We start from the raw sequence: 27085 nt of genomic DNA, 5'->3' as shown, positions 1-27085 counted from the left end.
CTTCCAGTCGTGTCCAGGAGGTGTTCTGAGGCATGCTTCTGGAGTGAGCCATGGACCTCCCTGCAACTGAGAACACCTCCTGGGTGTGACTGGAAGTGGCTTCTGGTCATACCCTGGAGACCCTCTGAGATGCAGAGAGGCATCCATGGGTGGTGGAATCCATAGGTGCTGAGCCCGTGCATTTTGAGGGCACACTGTACTATAGGGTTATGGCAATTAGGAGGCCAGATCTGGCCCACAGGCTTGTGATTTCCCATACTGATGTAGAGGAATTTAGCTAATGGTTAGACGGAAAGGGAATTGTGTCTTTATTTACCAAAATTACAGGCTTGGCCTCTGAGGGCAGCAAGCTGCTGTGAGTAGGCCCAGTCTTCATCATTGGGAGCAGATATCACCAACAGCCTCCTCCGCCATCGGAATCTGGAATGAAAAGAAAGCATTATAAGACAGTATCTTCCCCAAATTAAGTGTAAGTACCCACTGGTGAGTCACTATTTCTTTGAGAAGCACATGAAGCTGCTGCATACTCAGTCAGGCCAATGATCCATCTGCGTATTGTTTAAACTGGCTGGCATTGTTTCTCCAATGTTTCACAAGGGTGTCTTTTCAAATCCTGCTTAGAGGTTGAACGAGACCTTCTGCACCCAGAACTCTACCTTCCCTTAGCTCATTTGACTGCTAACAGTGAATGTCAGATATTCAGTAGAAGAGAATAAAGTGGGGTAGGCCTACTTTACTCTTTTGTGAAGAGTGGCAAACCCGCTTTGGAATCTGAGAAAACGGACCACTGTTTGAGGAATACTGGTAGGTAGGTGGGCTACCAAGGAGGGAAGAGAAGGTATCCTTTAACTGTTTCCCCTTAGAAATATGAAAACTATTTTTTTTACCACAACCACATCTTTCTTCAAGGAGCTCACTGCAGTTCATCTGCTGACGATCAAGAAGAAGCATCTGCCAAGTTAACCATCAGCAAAGGCACCATTCATCTCTAGCTAGAAAATAATATCTCTATGTAGAGACTTAAGGCGCAATCCTAACCCACTTTCCAGCATTGACATAAGGGCAGTGCAGCTCTGAGGTAAGGGAACAAACATTCCCTTACTTTAAGGAGGCGTCCCTGAATGCCACCCGACTGTAGGATGCAGCACAAGTCCCATTGGCACTGCTATGCCAGTGCTGGAAAATTGGTTATGATTTGGATCTTAGAAGCACAATTCAACACTGGAGGCCTAGACCTGAACTCCCTACAAATATTATAACCTGACCTGGGTCCAGAATTTCTTTTAAATATTTCTAATTGTCTGATCCATACTTATTGCCATATGATGCTGCTACAACACAGCTAAAGACTGTGCAAAATATTCAGTCCAGTCCAACTAGATTGAAGGAAAAACATTTAAACTGATTTTAGTGCCATTAGTTCTAATGGAAATAAAGTTGGATACAGTTCATCTGGGTTGTTGATCAGGCTAAATGTGAACACGAGGAAGCAATATGACACAAATGATTTTCAAGTACCACTTTAGGTTTCAGGTTATCCTGTTTGCTATAAAAAGTACAAGTTTCTCTAGACCAGCAGACATAATGTGAATGAAATATACTTATCCCAGTTATTCCCCCCGCCTTGGAGACCACCTTCTGTTGCCTTATTCAGGAAAATGAGTTGGGGGGTTACACATGTAGCAATGAACTTGGAAAGCGTCAATGAAGCTCTATTTTATACTTTCAAAACAATATTCTATTTCCACAGAAGCACCTAGTCTAACTAGGTTTAGAGGAATGTACAGAGTTACACGAGTATTTCTGTAGCAGGAAATGATATTTTAAATGGCTACAGATGTTGCTGTCTTGCAGACAGTGCCTCAGCGCTCCTGGATGTATCAGTTTTCTAGAACCTTCTTTTTTCAGTGCTTTCACTGACAGGCTGATTTACATTTTATGTGGCAGATACATTTGCATTTTGTCTACTGCATGTTTTCCAATGAAACCTATACTGTTTTAAGGGGAGATGATGGTAAGGACCTGAAGATATACATTAGGCATATGTATGGAAAATAGCAGTGGCATATCTGGAGTGTGGCAAGTGGGGACATCTGTCCTGGGTGCTACTTGAAGGGGGTGCTGGGCACAGACCTACCCACATTCTACTGATTATGTGTTTCTGCACCACAGCCAATGGTGCATTTTCAGGGGACCTCCAAAAAGAGGTAAAAGAACACTATTTTTAATTTCTTTTTAAACAAGTGCAAAAATCCATGGATTTTTGCAAAAATTCAATTGGTGGATCAGGGCTGGCTTCTTCCCCATCTCCCCTTCTCTGTGGCTTCTTCCCCCATCTTCCCTTCTTTGTGAATTCAGCCTGCTGAATAAATTCACTTGGTGACATGAGCAGAACTGGGTTCCCATTCCAGCAGTAACATCTGCGTATTGCTGCCTGAATGGCACCAAGGGCAAATAGGAGGGGCTACTTAGACTCGCATTTGGGGCCTGCACCATCCAGACAGTCACGTCTCAGGAAGAGAGCCAATGATCATAGAAAAGAATAGACAATGCTGTAGCCCTTGATAAAATTTAGTCTGGGCCCGCAAAATGGAGACAAATTAGCAGCCTGCCCCGACATCAGTCTGGATTGTTCTCAACACTGATCCTTTTACTAGAACTCAACATACAAATTAAGAACAATCAACATCATTCTTTTGACTACCTTTCTCAGAGAGGCAATGGCAGAGAAATGATGATGCCTCCCTGCTGTTTCATTCAAGGGGAGAGGTAATTATGGAAAGCAAATTAGTACTGCCAGCATTCAGATATGAGGGAGGTCTCTTCAATACATAAAATCTACTGATTCCCCCTTTGGAGAAAATAAAATTATATTTGAAGACATTTCCACTTACACACATTCTATTTTTGTGTTCCCCTCTATGCTTTATTTGAATTATTAGGGTTGTTTAAAAGCCAACAATATCATGCAGTTTCCCTAAGCAGAAATGCAGACTCTTTATTGACAGTCTTTACTGGTGGACATCTGTTCCCAATTATGGCTCGTCCTCATGCTCTATAGGAAGATTAGTCTGATGGCAGAAAGTAAGAGCCAAAACTGTGCTGCAATTTTTTAAAGAATCTCCACACCAGGAAGATGTTCTAGAACAATTCCATTCATTGATCAAATCAGTGGCCCATCTACTATATGGTATCTATATGAGGAACTTCTTGTATGTTTCAGAAGAAATCAACAGTCACCCCAAGGGCAGGACGGTGTTTACCATATTTTAATGCAGCCATTGAATGCCTCAATTAGAGCAGCAGTAACTTTGCAGGAGTTTTACACAATAGCAAATTGTGCTGTTCTGTCCCTGTGACCTCTTGCTTGCTATCTTCTTATCATAGCTCTCAGAACTTCAGTTGTTTTCATGGCCATAGCAAAGATCTGATTTGGAAATGCATGTATATCACGTGATATTTTGTCTGCTGGTTATTGAGCAAAGCCTGAGAACCACAAGCTCACAGCTGCTGTTTAGAGCTATGCCTAGTTAGCTCACTGAATACCTTAGATAAGGCAAGGCCCAAATGGGGGGAGACCTGCTTGTATGGGAAAGATGATGCTTCAAGACATTTTGTATTAGAGGCAGGAATTTAAGCTCCAAGCTGCTTCCAAGCTGCTTCTAGTAGCTTTTCTAGGAGTGGGTGTATAAATCCAAATGCCCCCTTGAATTTCACCAATGGACAAGCCCCACAGCTTGCCCCCCCAACCCATCTGCTGTAGCGTGAAATCTCCAGCAAATTCAAAGGATGTTGTTGTAAGCTTTTGTTTGTCCACTGCCTATCCTTAAGTATATTTTTACCTATTGCATCTTCTGTATATAATCTCTCTCTCTCTCTCACTTCTGTATATCAATAAATCTTATTATTTCTAACACACACTGTGCTCTGGCTCTCCTTGGGCATGCTCCAAATGTGGGAAAAGTAGAGTCTGGCAGGACCATCCTTGGATGTTAAGACACAGGAGCCAGGATTTCTGTGCCTACTTTCAAGACAGTCTCCAACACCTCTCTGTTTTTAAGGAATTAACTACTGAGACAGTTGCAAGTTTTGGGCCAGAATCCTCAACAAATGCCAACCAATTTACCAATTTTAAACCAATTTACACGATTCAGAGAAATTAAAACGAGCTCCAAGAAATACCTGGATAAAAAGTTTTCCAGGGACTGTTTCTTGTCATCTTTGCAGACAATTCCGTCACGTTTCTGCTTTTCCATATCTTTGATACGTGACTGGAAGGTATCAATCAGATCAAACACAGACTTCATTGCGATGGGCACTTCATAGTATTGCTGTAAAAGGAAGTATTGAGAAGGTGTTTAAGTCACAGATAAATCCTTTGGCATTCACATTTCCACTGCAACTTAACAGTAATGCATATTTCATTTCTTTATTACATTTTAATCCTTCCTCCATAGGATCCCGCAAGGCACGTTCTCCGACCCCTTTATTGTGGCAATAATAATCTAGTAGGTTAGGCTGAGAAAAAGTGACTTTCCTGAGGTCAGCTGGAGAGTTTCATAGGTGAGTGACTAGCTCACTTGTGTCTCCCTGGTCTGGATCTAACATTTTTAACTGGTACACTATACTGGCTCATTCTATTCATCAGTTATTATCATAAATAAATACTTATTTATTTTTCCCAGGGCACAGTGGCGTTGCTAGGAGGGTGCAGGCTGCACCAGGTGACGCGCACAGTGGTGTGTGTGTGTGTGACACCACTACTGGCCAAAATTTTTTAAATCTTGGTATTTTTGAATAATACTATCATGTTATATAACAATCAATGCGTAATTTCATGCAGAATGCAATGAAACAAACCACTGCATGGGAGGAGGTCCATCATAGGGGTGACATGCTGGCTTCCCACACCTGGTGATGCAAACTCTAGTGACGCCACTGCCAGAGCATGACCTGAAAGCACGTGCAGCAGGAATCTTGATAATGCAAAACAGATCTAGATGTGGTCAACGGCTGGATGAGAGACTGCCTGAAAATCCCATGTACACTGTCCATGTTCCATCATGGAAGAAAAGCAAGATAGCAATATAATAAATAAAGTCATAACACTGACTAATGCCAGAAGCGTCTTTGGCCATTTTGTAGGATAGTTCGGTGATATAAGTAAAAGCCATGACCTAAGAGTGAACCATATCTATTAAAAACAATTCTCCACTGAAATCCCTTATCTTGCCAAAAAAAAAAAAAAAAAAGTTTCTCAGACTTTGCTGCTACTCTATCTACCTCTTCAAGTATTAGCATAGTTTTTGGGTTCCACTCAGTCCTGAGTAATCCTCATGTGTACTCATGTACCCCTGTTCTGCTCTTCTCCCATTTCCATTCTTAAACACGGTGTAGTTCCTTATTCCAATATGCGTGCTAATACATGTCTCCCCACCTTAGCCCTCATATCGGTGTCTGTAAGCACCATGAAGAAATCATTGTATGTCATTCCATATTCTCTCCTCAGTTCGTTGATGAGATGCTGGTCTACAAGATCTTCATCCTCTATTACCTTCATTGGCTTCTCATTGTCTTAAAAGAAAACAGAGAAACCCAAATCAGCCTTTACTCTCTTAATGGGGGTAAACACCTTCACTTCTCCCTTTGTTCATAGGTTATGAACAAAACATAGGTATACATAGGTATATGTAAAAAACAACAACATAGGTATACATAGGTTAAGATTGACCATTGCACCGATTCAGTCTTTTTGCCAATGCACCAGCTTAAAAACAGTACAATTTTGTAAACAAGTATCAGAGGACCATTCTTAGGCTACAATCCTATACATTTTCCTGGAAGTAAGCCCCATTGAACATAATATGGGACTTACTTCTGAGGAGACAGGCATAGGATTGTACTGTAAGAATGCTACTAATAGGAAACCCTAAAGCCTAAATAACAGATGGGAGATGAATCAGATATGAATTCTGACTGCATCAAACAAAACAGAGACAACTTGACCTCAGGCTTTAGAGCAGTGATTTTCAACCTTTTTCATCTCACGGCACACTGACAAGGCACTAAAATGGTCAAGGCACACCATCAGTTTTTTAACAACTGACAGGGCACACCATCCCCCATTGGCCCTACTAATAAATGGCCCTCTCCCAAATTCTCATGGCACACCTGGGGACACTGGTTGAAAATGGCTGCTTTAGAGTGTAGTTACTGGTTTTAATTATCATGATGTTTTTGTAATTATAAATTACATGTTTTAAAATGTAAACTGCTTTGAATTTTTTTATTGAAAGATGGTATCTTAAATAAAATAAATAAAACTAATATTAATGATAGCTGTGTAATCCTGGTATTGTCTTTCTCTTCTCCATCAAGGGTTTCAGAACTTTTGAGACTTGTTTTTCAGTGAAGGCCACATTTTCATTAGTCATCTGCTAAGAACTTAATTAACCAATGTATGAGAATGCTCATGTGTAAGCCTAGAAGAGCGCCTAGAAGTCTACCAGAATGGTATTTTAGAAGACAGGAGACTGATTACTGATTACTGAGCAGTGCTAAATTCCAAGATCAATTAAAAATTGATCAATTAAAAATGCCTTCTGATTAATGTTGGTACTTATATACTTTAAATTAACGCTTTAAGGGTGCAATCCTACCCTGTGCTGGAACAGGCAAGCCAAGAGGCTTGTGCTGTATCCAGCGTGGGATAGGGGCCCAAAGCGGCTCAGCCAGAGGCAAGGAGAAACTTTCCCCCCTACCTCCAGGTAAGGTACCTTTGCCCCTATGGGTCTCCTCGGACTTGCACCACCTTTGGAGGTGGCACAAATCCTAGGAGAGTGGAGCGGCTTGAAGCCACTCTGAGCTTCCTGGGAACGGGGGTTGGGATCCATCATAAGTGCTGGATCCCAGCCCCACCTCCCACTCCCCACCCGCCTACCCCTCAGGACCGCCCACTGCGCGCCCAGGAATGCCTCCCTCCCACCTCCTCCTGCCCTCCCCAAAGCCTTGCATTGGACCACCCGGGCCAACGCAAGGCTTGCCACAGAAACCGCCACGGAGGCTGAATTCAGCCTCCGTGTGCTGGCATATCACTGAGTAAGCACGGCTTACTCCTGAGGAGGCACAAACATGCTTCACGGCATGTTTGTGACCCTCCTGGGTCAGCGCAAGGGACTTGCGTCAGCCCAAGTGAAAGGCAGGATTGCCCCCTAAATTAGTGCTCCCTGAGGCATTTGGGAGCTGAGCTCCCTCAGTGCTCCCTGAGGCATTTGGTGGGCCACTGTGAGATACAGGAAGCTGGACGAGATGGGCCTATGGCCTGATCCAGTGGGGCTGTTCTTATGTAAATAGAACAACTTCTGATGACATCTCTAGACCACAGAAAACTGAGATTATAACAATTTCTAACGTTTCAATGACAATATAATTAAATCTGCACTGAACAGACCTTGCAAGCCGTCGCCAAATCTGTGTATCATCTAGATGAATTGTTTCTAAACGTTATCAATCGCCTTTTTCCACCTAAGGCCCTGTACAATTTTGGTATACAATTTTCAAAAGAAGCCAACAAAGATATTGCCCTCCTAAGGCACAAAGGTTTTGCAATCCCATTCCCTGCATCTACTACAACAAGCCTGTGTGACTGGTCAGAATTTAAAGGACTACATTTTCAACATGCCCACTGGGATTCATGGCATACCAATGTGCTATGGCACACTGGTTGAAAACTGCTGCTCAAGAACTATTTTTAGTCCTGAAAGACCCACTTCCAGGTCATGCAGAAATTCCTTGCTCCTTGCAACCTTGCACCAGAACGTGGCACGATACATTCTGGGGCAAGGCTGGGAGGAGCAAGGAACCTCTGTGTGACCCAAACATGGATCTTTAAGTTCTAAAAAGAGCTAGAAGCTTGAAAGCAGAATTGTTTGACTGCTAAGAGGTAGGAAACATGATTTTGGCTTTGTGTTTATGACTCTTAACTCCATCATTACAAGACTCTACAGGCGCCCCTCCCCCCATCCATATGGTAGCTCTCACCTCTATCTTATTGCCTGCATTCATTCATCCCCTTTCTTTTCTACAAGGCAATTCACCAGGATCAGTGAAGGCCTGCTCCTCCTTTATCACTTCATACTGAGTGCAAAATTTCCATAAGCCCTGATTGTGCTCTAGTAGCTTATTTCATTCATATATAATGGAGGGTAGGAGAATAGCTTGGCTGCTGTTTGCAACTTTTAGAAATAACTTGAAAACTTCAGTGCTGCTGAGTAGGAAGCTAGCAACGAAATACTTACACGCACGGGGGGGGGGGGGGGTTCTGAAATATCAGGCCAAGCAGGGGAAGAATGGAAATGTTACTGTTATGACAACACATGCAATGTGTTAACCACAAAAATGGCTCAGCTAAAACCATATCAAGTTGCATCATCCAAATTGGGCACTCAGTCAGAGGGTAAAGATCTGGTTGGATTTGTAAAATTTGGGCCTCCTTAATGGAGTGCAAGCTACTGTTGGGTAGTGGCAGAAAACTAAGGAGCTAGCTGATCCCAGGAGGATTCTGGAGAAGTAAGTCAAGGAATGAAAATAGCGGGGGAGGCACAATTGGGAGGGGCAGTCAGAGCTGGCCCATCCATGAGATCAACTGAGGCTACTGCCTCAGGCAGAAGATTGGTGGGGAGACGCTCTTCTCTGTTCACCTTCTTGCCTCCACAGCTCCTACTACTCCTTCCACTCCTTGTATCCGAAAAGGAAGAGGAAGACAGAGAAGAGAAGGAAATATGGAGGGGAGGAGAGTGCTGGGCCAGAACATTGGAGAGTGGCTGGCACATCATTGGGTAAGGGATCAGCACTGGGTAAGGAATCAGGCACCAGCAAGTCTTGGGGCAGTGCTGAAGGCAGCTCTATCTAGACTTGCCTACCTCTGGGCTGTGAGAAAGCAGAAGCTCTAAGGCTGTGCAGAACCCGCAAGGGTTAACCACAGTCCAAGTCTAACATTCTAGACACCAGATCACTCTTGATTTGAATATTTACCGCAAATGCTATGGTTATTGTGAAAGTGAGAAAAAAGGCTACATTGCTTTTTGTTTTAGCACTTGCCAGTCATTTTGGGGTGAATAGGTGAGGTGTTAGAAGATAACAGCCTGCAGCTATATATTTGCAGAATAAGCAAAAAACTAATCATGTAAGTATAACCACACAAGCCCACACGCAGCAAACATGAAAAGGCTTTCCCATGAATATACTGTGCTAGTTTAAGCCCTGGCTCATGATGGGCACACTTAGCTCCACAGAAACATTTTGTCTGTGTCTAGCATTTGTCTACAGCAGGGGTCAGCAACGCATGGTTCATGGGCCAGATCCAACCTGCCACCCAATATCATCTGGTCTGCACAGAGTTGGGTGGGAGACAAAGCCTCCCAAGCTGAATTTGCAACATGCTAGCCAGGGAATAGTAGATCCACCAGCTGAGAAGCCATGCAGTGGCACAGGGACTCCGTGAGCCTGGGCAAGTGCCAGAGAGCAAACATTAACAGGAAGCAGGAAGTTAATATTCACTCTTAGGGCCTGATCCTGAACTGTGTGTGCTGGCTCAGCACCAGTGCGCAGTGTTGCAAACGTGCTATAAGACATGCCTGCGACACATACCACCCGGCCAGTACGGGCACTGGCTCAGCGCATGTCCGCACTGAGCCAGTGCCAGGTGGAGGATGGGCGATCACTGCTCTGGGTGAGCACCGGGCAATAGAGAGGTAGGTAGAGGCATGGTGGGAGGCGTTCCAGGGTGGGGGGAGGATGGGGAGAAGGCATAATGGGAGAGGGAGCTGGGTGGGAGGGGGGCAGGACCAGCAGAGCCCTGCTCTGCTGGATCCAAAGCCCTACAGGCCTCCCGTCCCAACAGGGGACTCCCTTAGTCAGCAGCTAAATTTTGGTGCCGCAGCAGCCCCACGCACTGGGCAGTTCAGGATTGGGCTGTTACTCTCCCTTCTAGCCTGCCTGCTTGTCTGATAAAGCAAGATACATAAAATAATTGCAAGAGGATGCCTGCCTGTTTATTTGGTTAAACCAAATAAACCCAACTTTGGTTAAAGCAAGAGACATTTTGCACAACTGAAATAAAGATAAACAAAGGGAATGGGTGCAGGGAACAGCAGATAAGCGGATCCAAGGATCCCAGGGGATGTCTGGCCCTGTTGCCTGGAAAAGTAAACACTACAGTCAGGTATGCAAATAGAAAGGAACTACAATAAAGTGACTTGAAATAAGTATTTTAACTCTTATTGTATGGCCCCATTCCACACTCCCCCAACCCCCCCCCCCCCAAAAAAAAAGAAAAATACTGTGCTAAAAAAATCAACCTAGCTGGAAGTGGTCAATCTTCATGTGGCTGTTGTTCATGGTGCCAAAGATGGTGATGACAGAGATTTTTCTAGTTGCCATTTTGCAAAAGCTCTCCAGATACTCATCTCTCTGTTGCACATACATGTTGTTGTCAATCTTGGGAGTTGTGATCAGCTAGTAGATAACAGAGACCAAGATTTAAATAGTTTGCATAAGGCATTAATATCAGAAGTAATACACAGGGGGTTGTTAACCCAGGAGCATCAGGCATATCTAAACACAACTGAAATAATATAATAATAATATATATATACAGTATTTATATACCGCCTTTCTTGGTCTTTATTCAAGACTTTATTCAAGGCGGTTTACACAGGCAGGCTTATTAAATCCACGCAGGGATTTTTACAAATTGAAAGAAGGTTCTCTCTTTCAAGAACCACCACATTCAAGGTGTTACACTCCGATCTGGTTTAACATTCTGGCCTCCATCCTCCCACGCTCCGAGCAGATGGAACAGCTCAGCTGCAGCTTGCCAGCTGCTTCAAGGTCGCACGGTGCCGGTGGCCTCGAACTGGCGACCTTGTGGATGTTAATCTTCAGGCAAATGGAGGCTCTACCCTCTAGACCAGACCTCCTGCCCAATGACTAATGTACAATGAAGGTAAATGGAATTAAGAATACTAACTTTTAAAGGCTACAATCCATTCATTATTCATAGGACATCAACATTAGCTTCTTGGCAACATACCACAGATTGGAGTACACAGTATATTTGTCTTGAAGACAATGCACAGCAGTCTACAGCACTCTTACCCAGTGGCATCGCTGGGGGTAAGAGAAATGCAGGCCGCATCTAGTGATGTGCATGGGGTTGACACCACTACTGGTCAAAAATTTTTAAATTTTGGTACTTTTGAATAATACCATCATGTTATATAACACTCAGGGCGCAATCCTAACCCCTTATGTCAGTGCTTTCCAGCACTGGCATAGCTGTGCCAATGGGGTGTGTGCGGCATCCTGCAGTTGGGTGTCACTCACGGAGGCCTCCTCAAAGTAAGGGAATGTTTGTTCCCTTACCTCAGAGCTGTATTGCCCTTACATCAGTGCTGATATAAGGGGTTAGGATTGCGCTCTCAATGTATAATTTCATGCAGTGAAACAAACCACGTTGAAATATCTCTATTCTGTCAAAAGTTATAGCCAAAAAATCAGTGGGGCAGGGCAATGGTGCATCATCAACCACTGCATGGAAGGTCCATCATGGGGTGACGTGCTGGCCTCCCACACCAGTTGATACAAGCCCTAGTAAGAGCTACTGCTCTTACCTTTTCACTGCTGCTACAAGAAAATACTATGTTCAGTTATTAAAAAACAGTCATTTTTGCAAACTATCAAGTGCCAGGTTGTACCATAAGGTCCAGATTAATGATATTTGGTGGTTAGTAGTGAATATAACCGGGTAGAATCACTGGGTAGATGGGACTCGTCAGCCTGGGAAGGCAGCTCATCTAAGAGAAGGAAAACTTTGATCCCAAACCTCCACTGCCTTGTGGCTACATCCAGTTATGGAAAAGGCTTCAGGAGTCAACCTCAAGGCAAAATCTGGAGCCGGAGTCCCTGAGGCAGTTCATGGCTGAACACAGTCACGTTCTGGCAACTCCTGCGACGCCGCTGGAACCAACCGTATTGGCCTCTGCCTTCCATTGGACCATTTCAGCGACGTGGAGAGGGGGGATTTGCTGCATGGGTAACAGCTTATCCTCCATACCTACTTTACCCAGGCTTCGTGCACTGGAGAGGACACTCTGTTCCAGTGCCACCATTCAGAGCGTGACACCATAGTCTTCCGAGACTGAAGGATGCCAACATCAGTGAATATAATTTTCTGGAATGTGTGTCATATGCCCCAGAGTAACAGTTCTGCAGTTTGAACATGCGCAGAGAACACAGCCTGAATCTGGATTTTGCTAAAAAAGGGATTTTGCTGAAAAAACAAAGGTGTTTTAGGCTCCCAGAATCAGCATGATCTTGGTCAGAGACTGGCCTTTCATGAGCACTAGCATTGCCAGCATGTTTCTCACCTGTTTAACCTGTACATCTGTAAACAAATAGTTTATTACAAAAGGTACCAATACTTTCTTCTCACAGGGAAAATGTTGGCCTGTGGGCCCGACTGGCTGGCCCACCACTTCCAAGTGCTCAGGCAAGTGGAAAATGCAATACAATATTTATGAGTCTTCCACCAGCCAGGAAAGACCTGGCCCCTTAAGGGGTGGAGTGGGGGTATGGCAGCGATGCAATCTCCAGGACTGTGCCACTGCAGGGGACAAAAGGGGGGTTACTTACCTACAGTTAGCGCTGGCCTCCACGGTGAGTGCCAAAAGCCCTGCAGACATTTCTGCAGTGCTTCCCAAGCTTCCAATTAACTAAAAATAGCGATCGGAAACCACTTCTGGTTTCTGATGGCGAAACCAGAAGTGGTTTCAGACTGCAAAACCGGAACTGGTTTCCAATCACTGTTTTTAGTTAGAGGGTTGGGGAGCTCTGTGGAGGCTTCTGTGGGGCTCCCTGCACCCTGCCCCTGGAGGCTGACACTGGTTGCAGGTAAATAAGAAAAACCCTTCTGTCCCCAGCAGTGGCGCAATCCTAGGGATTGTGTCACTATGATAGCCCTTCCCCCACAAAGACAAGTGGTTCCCAACTCTTCTGTAGGAGCTTGGGAACCACAGGTCTAATCTGTTTTAACACTTCTTTTATCATTATCAAATTGGTATCTTGCCCTGTCTCCGAGGAGCTCAGGACGTTTACATCCTGGTTATCCCATTTTACTCTCAAATTCCTGTAAGGTAGGTTAGGTTGAGTGTGTTGGCTCTTGAAGTTTGATTACTCATACAGGCTCCACTCAGGTGCTTAACAGAGTTATACACAACTCCCTTGCACAGCTCTTAACACAGGCCTGCAGCAGGATTTATTTTCATTCAAAGGAAAAGAGGGAAAGAAGCTTAGTGGCTGGGTTATGCTTCCAAGAACACAGTATGGCTAATTCATTGTGCCTGAATTCATCAGAGGGTGTGAGAAGTGTTTTTTTCTTTTCTCTTTTGCCACATACTAGCCATAAAGAGGTAAAAAATTTAACTGGGCTTGTGTCTCAGTCCTATTTCTGGGCGCACAAACTAAATCCTAAACCCTAGCTATTCATCACATCCCACCACACCTAGTTTCAGCTTCACATTGCTTATGTAGCAGTTTCAAGCTAAATGGGATCTGAATTTATGGGTATAAACAAAAATTTACATATCAGAATGTACTGGTGCCTTTCAACCAATCCGAATGCTCCTGATTTTTCTGTTCTTGCAGTAAACAGAGACATACAAACAGTTCTTAAAATGAACTGGAAAAAAGTGAGAAGCTGAATTGGTAAGAAACAGTCCTGTTACAGTTCTATTTTGGCTTCAGGCTACAAAATCAATGGGGGAGCACACACAAGCCTTCAGTCTATCCTTCACCACCACAGAATAGCAAACAAAAGCAATGTAACTAAACCTTAAACCAGTTGGGCCTGAAGAAAAACCACAGACATAAACAATAAGTAGAGGCCAGACATTCATGCCAATCAGGAATCCAGATTTGAGACCTGGCTTCAGAGTTGATGTTGCCAACTTTTTCATCAGCCCCTACTCTTGTGTCTGGAACAGCACCTTGATTGGCAACATGAGCAGGTGAGAAGTTTTGTCATAAAAAGTTTAGGTTGCTAATTTCTGCAAGTCCTAGGCAGAGGAGCAAGCCAGGCTAAGTTTCCTATGGTTAGTTGGCAGTTCTCTGTTTTCATCAAGGACTTAGCCAAATCCTAGATCTGAACTTCTCTCCTAATTGCTGGGACTTCACATTTAAATTCAAAACTTGAGATTGTTTTGTTTTTTCACATGTTGAAAACAGAGACTGAATTGGCTGAGTGAAGCATTATGAGAAACAAGGTTTTCTGTTCTCAAAAAGGGCAATTATCAGGAAACAACAAGGTTGGATTTCTAACCAAGGTTTTGCATCTTTGAAGTTTGCTGAAAGGAACAAATTCAGTATGTGCAGCTTCCATTACCACTTCATTTCAAAATCAGGAAAGGACAACACCTATTGAACTTCTACCTGTCACACATCTAGTAAAGATCTGGAAGCTTTGCCTGGGGAAAAGGTGGCAGCCCTGACAAACTAGGCATATGTACCCAGGAAAGAGTCTGAGAGTAAGACTGCTAATATCATAATGGCCACATAAAAATCTATGGTGTGCAGTAGAGTAGCTGGAGGGGGGCAGGCAAAATAAGTACTGCAGACTACACAAGTAGCCCCTCCCACTTGCCATCAGAGCCATTTGGTTCTGTGAGCACCTGTGTTTTGCCTGGAATTGCTTCCCCTCTAGCTATGTAACTGATGGTGTGGCAACTCACCAAAGGCTACTGAAAAAACTCCACAATCAGGGAATTAGAGGACAGGTCCTCTCGTGGATTGAGAACTGGTTGGAGGCCAGGAAGCAGAGAGTGGGTGTCAATGGGCAATTTTCACAATGGAGAGAGGTGAAAAGCGGTGTGCCCCAAGGATCTGTCCTGGGACCGGTGCTTTTCAACCTCTTCATAAATGACCTGGAGACAGGGTTGAGCAGTGAAGTGGCTAAGTCTGCAGACGACACCAAACTTTTCCGAGTGGTAAAGACCAGAAGTGATTGTGAGGAGCTCCAGAAGGATCTCTCCAGACTGGCAGAATGGGCAGCAAAATGGCAGATGCGCTTCAATGTCAGTAAGTGTAAAGTCATGCACATTGGGGCAAAAAATCAAAACTTTAGATATAGGCTGATGGGTTCTGAGCTGTCTGTGACAGATCAGGAGAGAGATCTTGGGGTGGTGGTGGACAGGTCGATGAAAGTGTCGACCCAATGTGCGGCGGCAGTGAAGAAGGCCAATTCTATGCTTGGGATCATTAGGAAGGGTATTGAGAACAAAATGGCTAGTATTATAATGCCGTTGTACAAATCTATGGTAAGGCCACACCTGGAGTATTGTGTCCAGTTCTGGTCGCCGCATCTCAAAAAAGACATAGTGGAAATGGAAAAGGTGCAAAAGAGAGCGACTAAGATGATTACGGGGCTGGGGCACCTTCCTTATGAGGAAAGGCTACGGCGTTTGGGCCTCTTCAGCCTAGAAAAGAGACGCCTGAGGGGGGACATGATTGAGACATACAAAATTATGCAGGGGATGGACAGAGTGGATAGGGAGATGCTCTTTACACTCTCACATAATACCAGAACCAGGGGACATCCACTAAAATTGAGTGTTGGGCGGGTTAGGACAGACAAAAGAAAATATTTCTTTACTTAGCTTGTGGTCGGTCTGTGGAACTCCTTGCCACAGGATGTGGTGCTGGCGTCTAGCCTAGATGCCTTTAAAAGGGGATTGGACAAGTTTCTGGAGGAAAAATTCATTATGGGGTACAAGCCATGATGTGTATGCGCAACCTCCTGATTTTAGAAATGGGTTAAGTCAGAATGCCAGATGTAGGGGAGGGCACCAGGATGAGGTCTCTTGTTATCTGGTGTGCTCCCTGGGGCATTTGGTGGGCCGCTGTGAGATACAGGAAGCTGGACTAGATGGGCCTATGGCCTGATCCAGTGGGGCTGTTCTTATGTTCTTATGTAACACTGGTCTATAGTTGTCGTTGCCACACCTCAGAAGGATTTTGAAGAGCTGAAAAATGTGCAAAAGAGTGCAAACAAAATGATCAAAGGACTGGTGGCAATGTGCACAACTGCTGTCTCCTCCTCAGCACTGTCTACTAACTTATCTTGATGACACTGGATGTGTGCAACCTTTGCACTTGGAAGGCAAGCCAGCTGTCAGTCCAGAAGTGAGATGCCTCTATTCCTGAAGGTCTCATCCACATACATCTCTGACTTGCCCAGGACAGCCCACCCATGGATTGCCCACTTCGAGTAGCAGGCTGGAGAAGGCAGAGTACTGGCAGTGTCAACCTGAACCTGCCAGCTCCACCTAGCCTCTGCCCCATCTTCCTCACTCTCTCTGAAGAGTGAGCAAGGAGAGAACATAAGAACAGCCTCACTGGATCAGGCCATGGGCCCATCTAGTCCAGCTTCCTGTATCTCACAGCGGCACACCAAATGCCCCAGGGAGCACACCAGATAACAAGAGACCTCATCCTGGTGCCCTCCCTTGCATCTGGCATTCTGACATAACCCATTTCTAAAATCAGGAGGTGGCGCATACACATCATGGCTTGTACCCCATAATGGATTTTTCCTCCAGAAACTTGTCCAATCCCCTTTTAAAGTCGTCTAGGCTAGACGCCAGCACCACATCCTGTGGCAAGGAGTTCCACAGACCGACCACACACTGAGTAAAGAAATATTTTCTTTTGTCTGTCCTAACCCGCCCAACACTCAATTTTAGTGGATGTCCCCTGGTTCTGGTATTATGTGAGAGTGTAAAGAGCATCTCCCTATCCACTCTGTCCATCCCCTGCATAATTTTGTATGTCTCAATCATGTCCCCCCTCAGGCGTCTCTTTTCTAGGCTGAAGAGGCCCAAACGCCGTAGTCTTTCCTCATAAGGAAGGTGCCCCAGCCCCGTAATCATCTTAGAGAGGGTGCGAAGCGCCTTACCTCTTTCTCCAGCACTGCCACTGAAGAGCAGGAGGACACACTCAAAAATTCCCAGCAGGCACAGTCATACATTTTGCACTGTCTGCAATACACTGGAAAGTATCCTGCTGGCTTTCAACCTTCATAACTAGCCAATTGCTTGTTTGAGTTTTCTTTGGGTTTTTAAAAGCTTGTTTACTTGGAAAGCAAAGTCTTACTTTACATTTTATTTCTGTACTTTATTTTAGGGAGCTTGGTTTTGAGGACAGAGGATTTCAGTGACCAGGCTTCGGCTGCTCACCTCACACTTCCTGTTTACCTCAGTGCTTTCTTGACAGGATGCTTTATGAAGAGACTCTCCTCTAATTAAGTCTGCACTGTGACCATTCTCAATATATATCTTCTATATACTAACTTCCCCCTCTTCAAGTTTGGAATTAGTCTGGCCACACACAATTGCATGGCTTCCAGACCTGTGTTCTTGGAGTAACCATTCTACAGTTAAGGGGTGCAATGCAAAGTGGTATTCCCAGGGGGAGAACAAAGCACTAAGTTTTGCAAGGTGCCTCAACGTGCCCTGTAAGCTGCTCCTCCCCCTCACCATCAGAACCATTCAGAGCAGTGAGAGCAACGCAGAAGAGACCTCCGCTTTGCTCTCACCACTTGGAAGGCGTCCGATGGCAGGGGGCAGCTTACAGGGCACACTGAGGCACCTTGCAAAACTTAGTGCTTTGCTCCTCCTCTGGGAATGCCACTGGCAATGCGGATGCCTTTTCCTACATGGAGATTACGCTCCACAGGGAAGTGTAAAGCCCTGAAGCAGGCTTGAAATGTCACAGTGTGCCTTTAAGATGAATTCCATTTTGCCAAGGGAAACATCTGAGTATACTGCCTTACATCTTTTGTAAAATGATTTTGATGAAACTCATGCTGAGATACATGCTGTTATTCAAAGGTGAGAGAGACTAAGCCAGATTGTGCTGCTCTTACGGTGTACAAGCCCACTGTAATGACATGATATGCTATTTAGTAGCACTCTGTGCATCAAACCAACAGTGTTCTACGACAGGATCTTCAACTTTTTTGTGCCACAACTCCAACAAACAAACAAACAAAGTATGAGACTGGGGATCCTACTGTTGAGTCCACCCCCCTCCCAGGATCCTAGCTACCCACACCCATTGCCATCCATTCCCCACCCCCATAATGCCCTCCCAGCACTGTTCACTGCAATCAAATATTAAAGACAACAGAAAAAGTTACCATGAAGCCTGGCACTAGTGAAAGCTATTTTAGCACAACTGCTAGGAACCTGAGTAGGACTGGGTCACAAATTTCTGGTACCTGAAGGGGTACACCAGATACTTCCCCCTTTACCTGGTAGTGCTCTAATCCAGTGGTTTTCAAACTTTTTCATTCCCATAAGTTGCTGCAACCCCACAACTGAGGTTTTGTGATCCCATTGGAGACCCGAAGGTTGAAGAACACTGCTTTAGCTCAGCAGTCTCAGCCCTTTACATTTCCATTTGCAATATGTTTGCAAATGCTTATGTTCGTGTGCCTGGAAGTAATACCCAAAATAGTTGGTTTAACTTCAGAAGCTATCAACATTCCTGTGAACAGATGTCAAATGAAAGAGGTGGAAGTTTGAATGTACCTGCAAACAGTGATGGAATAACTATTATCCCTAAGTTGCTTAACATACAAAATCATCTTTTAAATGTAATTGAAGTCTTTGTCTTGTATTAGGGAGTTATGGCTCCTACAGGTTATGTTAGTTTTTTGGTAGCCTGTACAAATGATTGAGGGAGGTTTCATCACATGTCCTATGATGAGACTTAGGCCATGTGCCTTTAGCATATGCCAAGGAAAGACAACAGGCAATAAGGTGTCTATGGGGGACAAGGTAACAGACTCCCTACTTTTCCAACCATCCCTTGCCAGTCAACAAAAATGCATGCAGGCAATCTTCCTTCCTACTACCCATACCTGAAACAGAAAGTTTGGATTATACACTCATCAAACTGAATTGTGTCCTGTTAGTTTAATATGCCTGACACCTGGGCACATGACTCCTGTTAACTTAAGTCAGGGGTGTCCAAACTTTTTGGCAGGAGGGCCACATCATCTCTCTGACACTGTGTTGGGGGCCGGGGAAAAAAAAGAATTAATTTACATTTCAAATTTGAATAAATTTACATAAATGAATATATTAGAGATGGCACTTATATGAATGAATACAGGTCTTGCAATAGCTCAAGGCCTATAAAAGGCCTTGCAGCAAGCAGTGGAGGGAGCCCTCGTCCCACAGCTCACATAAGCTGTGGCTATCCTGCTGAGAGCAGTTGCACCAGGCCAGGACGGGCTCCAGCAAGTATCCAGAGGGCCAGAGGCTCATTGGAGACTGGGGGCTCCCTGAGGGCTGGACTGGGAGTCCTCGAGGGCCGCAAGTGGCCCCCAAGGCCGTGGTTTGGGCACCCAGGACTTAAGTCAACGGTTGCTATCTCTCAGTTGGATTTTACATTTAAAAAACTGAGGCCACGATCCTAACCAACTCCAAGGTAACATTCGCTAAAAGCAGGTGCAAAGCACCTCCTGCAAAATGGAAGTGCTTTGCGCCCGCTTTCAGTGAAAGTCCCAAGCTGCAAGGAGCATTGTGCAGAGCTGCACAGGGCTCCCTGCATCTCCTGTAGCCTGCGGCAGCTCTGCCTTCTGAAAGAAAGTGCAAAGCACCTCCCTTGCCCCCCTTAGCGATGCGATCCCCAGGATCCCTCCCTCCCGTTCCTCTGCCCCTTAAAGGGACAGGGGAAGTGTTACACAAACTGGTGGGTTGTGACCCACCAGTTTGAGATCCACTGCAGTATACTTAACATTATGGTTAACCCAGCCCTAGGTATGCCAACAGACCAGAGCATGGAAAGTCTCCCCAGATACAGACTATGAGACATCTATAAGAGGAAAAAAAGAATAACAAGCCCTCCTTTATGCAATGCTGAGATTTTGAGAATCGGGACCTCAAATTTTTTGAGACTTTGCATTAAAGAACCATTCTTGTTTCACCAAAACCTCACATTAGACTTCTCTGGACTGACCTGTTTCTATAATGTTGAGAAAGCATAATAATGAAGTACTTTTAATGACACCATCACTGTACTCAGAGTTTATCTTTGCTGTTGTTGTTTTGCCTTTGTTCGTTCTTCCTAAACAGCAGCACCAGCACACCTGTGACTAGTGGGTTGCATTCTGTAATGGGGAGCTGCACTTTTATGAACTTTTGGAATGAACTTTCAACATTCCAAAGATGAAACCAGCAGGCTGAGGCTGCCTGAGGTTGGATAGGGGAATCCAGGGAGGGACAGGGTGACCAGATACAATGGAGGACACAGTGCCTGTGCCTTTAACCACTGTATAGAAGAGGGAATTTTGGCAGGAGCAGTTTTTTAAACCCTTCCATGTTGAGCTGCACCTGACAAAATTCCTTCTTCTATATAATGGTTTAAGGCACTCTGTCCTCCATTGTATCTGGTCACCCTGAGGAGAGGTTCCCCTTTGCCTATGGTCCAAGAAGCCAAAGAAGAGTTTTGCTATTCCAGCTTGCAGAACTGGACTAGGGGTTCCAACTTCTCAGTCAAAACACTAGGCCTGAATAATAAACTACCAAGTTCCTCCCAAAATCCTTCTTTTCCTCCAGCAATACAAAAGTGGAGCCTTACCTGAAAAAAAAAGAACACCTCTATTTGAGTCCGAATACAAATACTATGAGACTGCTGAATACTGTTTTTCCCCGAAAATAAGACACTGTCTTATATTTTTTTTGGCTCAAAAAAACACACTAGGTCTTATTTTGGGGGTAGGGTCTTATTATTTTTTTTTTTTTTAATGTACAACAATCCAGTCATTCATGCTCAAAAATATACCTTACAAAATATCCCCTCAGCACCCAGGAGGATGCCTGTCTACTCAGAAGTCAGTCCCTTTATAGTTAATGGGACTTTTATCTGTTTATCTGTTAATATGCTTTTATCTGTTTTAAATTATGTTTTTAATCTGTTTTAACCTGTTGTAAGCCGCCGTGAGTCCCTTCAGGGAGAAAGGCGGGGTAAAATAAAGTTATTAATTATTATTATTATTATTATTACTTCTTGGAATGTGTGGAGAGCCTCAGAGCCCAGTAGGCAGGGTTGCCTTGCTTGCTGCTTCCCGCCTCAGCTCTTCCTCAGTGTCCTCTGCCCAAGGCAGCACAGCAGGTGCTTTCTAGGTGGCGCACGGGAGTGAATTGTTCCTGGTCATGTTGTCCACCCGCCCTGCCTGAGGACTCCTCCTGCCCCCCCCCCGGCCCTGATCACAACTAGGTCTTATTTTGGGGGGTAGGTCTTATATTTTAGCAATTCTCAAAAAACACACTTGGTCTTATTTTCGGGGTAGGTCTTATTTTTGGGGAAACATGGTAGGTTGTGAGACTCAAAACTTTTTAAAAATCACGTCATTCATACTTGTAACATATCATCTATGTTTCATTTAACATCTTTTTAGTTAAGCCATTTCTGCCCAACATTACCTATATGCAACAGGGACCAAATACATACACCTGTAGGCCAGGCAAAGATGGGTTAAAGGATATCAAAAGTTTTCGTTTTTCCTGTTTGTTTTTTTTCAGAAGAGGAAAATATGATACATGGTGTAGATTTATTGGAAAGAAAAAACACCCTGAAAGGCTGGTTTCCATGTTAGCCTTGGGATAAGGTACAGCTGTGCAGAACCCCTTCTTTACATCTACCAGCCTCCAGAAGGAAAGAATGAACTCCTTTTCCAAGAGACTAAAACAGGTACCTATTGTGTGAGATCACTTCTAGTGTCTCTGACCTCTTTTGTCATGCTTGTACTTATGATTGGCTGGTGCCACATATATAGTACAGGGGCTTCCTCCCTAGTGGTTAATGGAAACCATGCATACAGGGAACCCTTCACCCACGTGCCCATGTAGTAATTTAAAAACTTCCCGTGTGGCGAGTTTCTTCCTTAAGCCCAACACTGTAAGCCTACAGGCTTACCATGCTTTTCAAACTGCCTTCCAGAAGCCAGAACACTTAAAAAAAACTTGAACGAGGTCAAGAAGAAGCGCTAATGTCACTTCCTGTTGACCTCCTTTGAGTTTTCGTTAAGTGTTCTGGCTGCCAGGAGGCAGTTAAAAGCATTTGTAGGCCTGCAGTGCTGGGTTTAAAGAAGAAACTCACCATGTGATAAGATTTTAAAATACTAAATGGGCGCGCATTGGGGGGGGGTTGTGTGCAGGGGGGCATTTGCCCATATTTGTGGAAAGCAGATGCCACCAGATCAAACATGTTCATATTGGGAAAAATGTGGAGCTACAAGCTGCATCTTAAATCTGTCAGAAGACAGTACAGGGGGCCCTCCCATATCTGCAGATCCCATGGCAGATATGGGATCTGTCAGTACAGGGGCCCCTTGTACTGCCTTCTGACAAATTTAAGACACAGCTTGTACCTCCACATTTTTCCCCAATATGAACATGATTAATCTGGTGGCATCTGCTTTCCCTGAGAGCACTGAAAGGAAAACAGATGCTAACAGATAAGCCAAGTATTTTCAAGAAAGAAAACAGTATAAAAAACTCAACCAAAAATATCTAGAAGCCAGAATCACACAATGGTTGCCTTTAAGAAAGTGGTTCCCAAGACGCCCCCCGCTCGTTGCATTCGCCACACACAGCTCCAGGAAGTGACTGACAATAATGTCATCACTAGCTGCCTCCTGGTGAAGCCAGAACACTTTAAAAAAACTGAAAGTAAGTCAAAAAGAATTGCTGGGTTTGGTGCGCTGAAACACCTTCACAAACAGCAATAAGTGGGCCAGGGCAGATGGAAGGGCTTTTCCCAGTGCACATTTTCCATGTGCTGGAGCTCTTCCACAGCGCTGAGTCTCCAACCACTGTTGGGAGCAGTGCAGCATGGTCTCCTGTCAGGCAGTCCGTGGCACTCCAGCAAGTGCCTCGCATTGCTTTAGGATGTCACAATGCACAGTGGGGATACGGTTGCTTTTGGGGTTGGTACAGTTAGAGAGAGGGTTCTGTAACTATGGGGCTCTGTTAATAGGCCAGCTTGTGAACCAAAGTTAAGTGACAGATGATGGGAAACACTTACTTACCAGAAGTCGCCTTTTGCTTTCAAAGAAATCCAAAAGATTTGTGACGGATTTCCTGGGGGGCTGCAAGAAAGACTTGGCATTGGATTTTGAGATTCCTTCATTATCAGTCTTGCTTCCTTTCTTGTTCTTCTTGCTGCGCTCTTTCTCTTGCTTACTTTTCTTTTCAGTTTTGTCCTTCTTGGCCTGCTTCTCACTTTTCTTCTCAGATTTGTCTTTCTTCTTCTTTTCAGATTTACCAAAACGGCCGTGCTTCTTTGCATCTTTCCCTTTCTTTAGTGGGACATTTCCCACAGGAACATCTTCCCCTAAACGCGCAACAGCAGGCTGCCCAGAGTCATATTTGTCCTCATACTCATTGCTCAGTATTTTGTCTTGGGCCTTCTTTTTAGGTGGTTTGGTTTTAGCAGGCTTGTGTTGGCTGGCTGTTGCGCTGGGATCCCTGTTGTTGTAGTCCTTCCTGTCTGTGCGGTTGTCTCGGTATCTACCTGCGCTTGCCCTTGTGTACTGCTCTGAGGTGGCTGTTGGGATCTCTGTGTAAGTGTCATAATGAGTGGCTTTGCTAGGTCTCCTAGTAGCAGTTGGTTGTCTATGTGGATGACTCGGATGTTTTTCTCTGCGGTTCTCTTTCCACCCAGCAGAGTAGAAATCCTCTGCAACCTGAGCAGCAGTTGTCGCAGGTGCTGTAGGAAGTGACGTTTGTGACTTTGTGGTCCAAGGTCTTTGTGTGGTAGGAGCAGTGGTGGTGGTGGTTGCAGGCCTGCTTGCTACTGTTGTGATTCTGGTGGCTGGCCTGGGAGTTGTGGTTATAGGCGGGACGGTGGTGGCTCTAGTTGTAGGGGGAGGGGGAGGAGGAGGCGCTGTGGTTGTTGAAACTTTCTTCACAGTTTTAACCCTTGTTGGCTGAACACTGCTTTTCCGAGTTTCTTCTTTCCTTGGTGGTGACTGGACATGTCCACTGCTTGGCACTGCTCTAGTGGTGCCGCTGCCATTGTTGCCTTCTTCAACCACTTGGCCCTCTACTCCAGCTGCTTTGCATTTCTGGATGAAGCCCTTTTGCCTGATCTTCTCAATTTTCCTGATGGGGCTCTGGTCAATGACTTCATATAAGGCCTCCAACCTGACTGGGTAGGGGTACCTTTCCTCTACTTGCAGTGTCTTCTTCAGCAGCACCATGCCAAATTTCCCCTTCTCTAGCTTCAGAAAGGTCATGAGCTTGGGAATCAGGGTGGGGTCTAAAGGCTGCTCTAAGATTTTCCCTTCAGTGGTTATCTTCCGAACTTTCCCTCCCTCTTCATGTTCCTCATGGAATAAGATAATCTGCTGGACGTGCCTCTCAGCCAGTTCACAATAAACGTCATTCTTCAGCAGGCTCATCATAAGCCGATAGTAACCATCAGAGGCATGAGGGGCAGAGATGATCCAGACCCTGTTCTTCCCAGCAAAGCTAGCCAGAATATTGGGAGAACTGGATCCGGATGGGAAACGTACGGCGCGTGATCGATACACAGTTGATGTGCCCTCATCCTTAACCATTTCTGGCTGAGGTCTTTGCGTCCGCCATACTCTGGTCCCAACATTCTTCACCTGACCCCGAGCCTCATCTTCCAGTGGGGCTGCATGTAATTGCTTTGGCTCCAGAGAATCCCTTTTGACAAGAGGACGTTGACGAAACCTTCCAGACGGGTTTAAAAGTCTGTGAGACACCTCAGCTCTCTTCAGCTGTGAGGATGACCTGCTGCTGCCCCTCTGGGCCAATGGCATTTTTCTGACTCCATGGCTCCCTCGTTCTGCTTGTCTCAGTGACTTCTCAGAGCTACACATTAACCATGTGGCCCACAACACAGTTAAGCTCACAACAGGCGTCCAGTTCATGGTGAGATTGACTTTAAAAAAAAAAGGTGGGAGAGGAGCCTTAATGACAATACCAGATATTCATACAAAGTCTATATGTGTAACCCCCACATCCTGCTGCTACCACAAGTTAAACTTGACTAAACTTAGGCTGCAATCTCATTCACCCCTACCTGGGAGCAAGCCTTATTGATTATAATGGAATTTACTTCTGAGCAGACATGCATAGGATTGGGCAGCTAGTGAACTGCTTTCAATTACCTTCAGCGTTTCTACAGATGTTTCACCTGATTCCACCCCCGGAAATGTGCCTGGCTTTTTTTCTTTAGATGAAATCCAGATCAACATAGGTATGTGTTATCAGAGAAGCAGTAACGACAAAGGAGACTGCCTAGGATTGGCTAAAGGATAGGGGTCTTGGCGTGAGGGTGGAAATCTTGTCTCAGGACGCACACCCTTCCACAACAGAGACCGAGGCCGTGATCAGAGGACATCTGGGATCCGCTGATCCAGAAAAGCCTAGAAGAGCTATGCAGTGGCATAGCTATAGGGGGTGCAAAGCAGTAAGTTTTGCAGGGAGCCTCACCATGGCATGCCAGCAGCCCCTCCCCTTCAGAGCCCTTCTGGGTGGAGGGGGGGAGCAAAACGGAGGAGGCGTACTCCCCCACCCAGAATGGCTCTGAAGGGGAGGAGCCGCTTGCATGCCTTGGTGACGGTCCCTGCAAAACGTAGTGCCTTGCAGGCTGCGGTGAGGCTCCCTGCAAAACTTAGCGCCTTGCACCGCCTCTAGCTGTGCCACCGGCACTAGGCATCTGTCTCACACACACAGCGGCTGAAATGCAGCTAGTTTGTGCCTCGCTCCCCACCGTGGCCCCGACACTCACCCGCAGGGCAAAGCCCCCCTTCAGAAGTGTGTTCCTGCCCAGCCCTCAGGCGGAGATCTCGGCCATGGGGGTCCGCTGCAAGCACTTCTGCTCCGATCCAGACTGCAGGAGGAGCGCCCGGTGCCGATGGCTCCTCGCCCCCTTCACCACTCCGGCTCCACTGGAAGGGGCTTCCCGAAAGGAGCTCCGCTGCTTCTCCTCCCCATCTAGCCGAGGCGCTGCCTTTCCCCGGGAGCAGCCCGAGAGCGGGGCATTCCTTGGCGCGCCCGTCCCTGCTCTCTTCAAAGTCCGACGGTCCTCCCCATCAGTGCCGTCCTCCTCCTCCTCCGCGGAGCGCGGCTCCTTTGTCTGCAGACGGCCAAAGCATCAAGGCTGATACATTTCCCAGGCAGGAGGCAAGCCCTGCTGGCGCGCACAACGTGGTCCTGAGCAGAGGCGCCCTCCTTACCTTACCTTGCCTTGCCTTCCCTCCCCTGCCTGCCCCCTTTTTCCTCCAGCCCCCCTTTTGGATCTCCTCCCAGAAATGTCAGGGTCACTTCAGCCCACCTCTGTCTCTCCCACCCAAACTGAAACAGCAGCAGCAGCAAAAGCCACTGGGAACGGGGCGGGGGCGCTTCGATGGAGCAGCAGCAGCACATCCCCTCCCTCCGGCTTCCACGCACTGTGGAGGGAGAGAGGAGGATGCTTGGGGGGCTGATCTGTTCACACATCCTCATCAGCTGAGCTGAGACACCTTCACTCTCTCAGCCACTCTCTTCTTTGCCAAATCTCCCCCCCCCCTTTCATTTCATTTTGTTAAAGTGGGGCCCAAACTTAAGCCATTTCTTCCAACGTTGCATATACGCAACAGGGATAAAATGTGTACACCTGAGAACTTACGTTAGGAGACAGGGTTGAGCAGTGAAGTGGCTAAGTTTGCAGACGACACCAAACTTTTCCGAGTGGTAAAGACCAGAAGTGATTGTGAGGAGCTCCAGAAGGATCTCTCCAGACTGGCAGAATGGGCAGCAAAATGGCAGATGCGCTTCAATGTCAGTAAGTGTAAAGTCATGCACATTGGGGCAAAAAATCAAAACTTTAGATATAGGCTGATGGGTTCTGAGCTGTCTGTGACAGATCAGGAGAGAGATCTTGGGGTGGTGGTGGACAGGTCGATGAAAGTGTCGACCCAATGTGCGGCGGCAGTGAAGAAGGCCAA

General features: G+C 45.7%; 1 protein-coding gene across 1 annotated transcript in view; it reads right to left on the bottom strand.

Moving 5' to 3' along the window:
* The window catches only part of CCDC80 (coiled-coil domain containing 80), a 30034-nt gene extending 3675 nt beyond the window's left edge, over positions 1-26359 (bottom strand). Inside the window, exons 1-6 of the mRNA XM_066622340.1 lie at positions 25888-26359; positions 23153-25035; positions 10359-10515; positions 5438-5574; positions 4183-4331; positions 317-420 (exon numbers count right to left, since the gene is read on the bottom strand). Of these exons, the coding sequence (XP_066478437.1) occupies positions 317-420; positions 4183-4331; positions 5438-5574; positions 10359-10515; positions 23153-25024 (2419 nt within the window). The 5' untranslated portion in view covers positions 25025-25035; positions 25888-26359. The remainder of the gene's footprint in view (positions 1-316; positions 421-4182; positions 4332-5437; positions 5575-10358; positions 10516-23152; positions 25036-25887) is intronic.
* Between the last annotated feature and the right edge of the window lie 726 nt (positions 26360-27085).

This window comes from Tiliqua scincoides, chromosome 3, assembly GCF_035046505.1.
Source record: "Tiliqua scincoides isolate rTilSci1 chromosome 3, rTilSci1.hap2, whole genome shotgun sequence".
Taxonomy (NCBI): domain Eukaryota; kingdom Metazoa; phylum Chordata; class Lepidosauria; order Squamata; family Scincidae; genus Tiliqua; species Tiliqua scincoides.
Note: the sequence above shows the minus strand (reverse complement) of the source record. Positions and strands in the feature narration are given on the sequence as shown.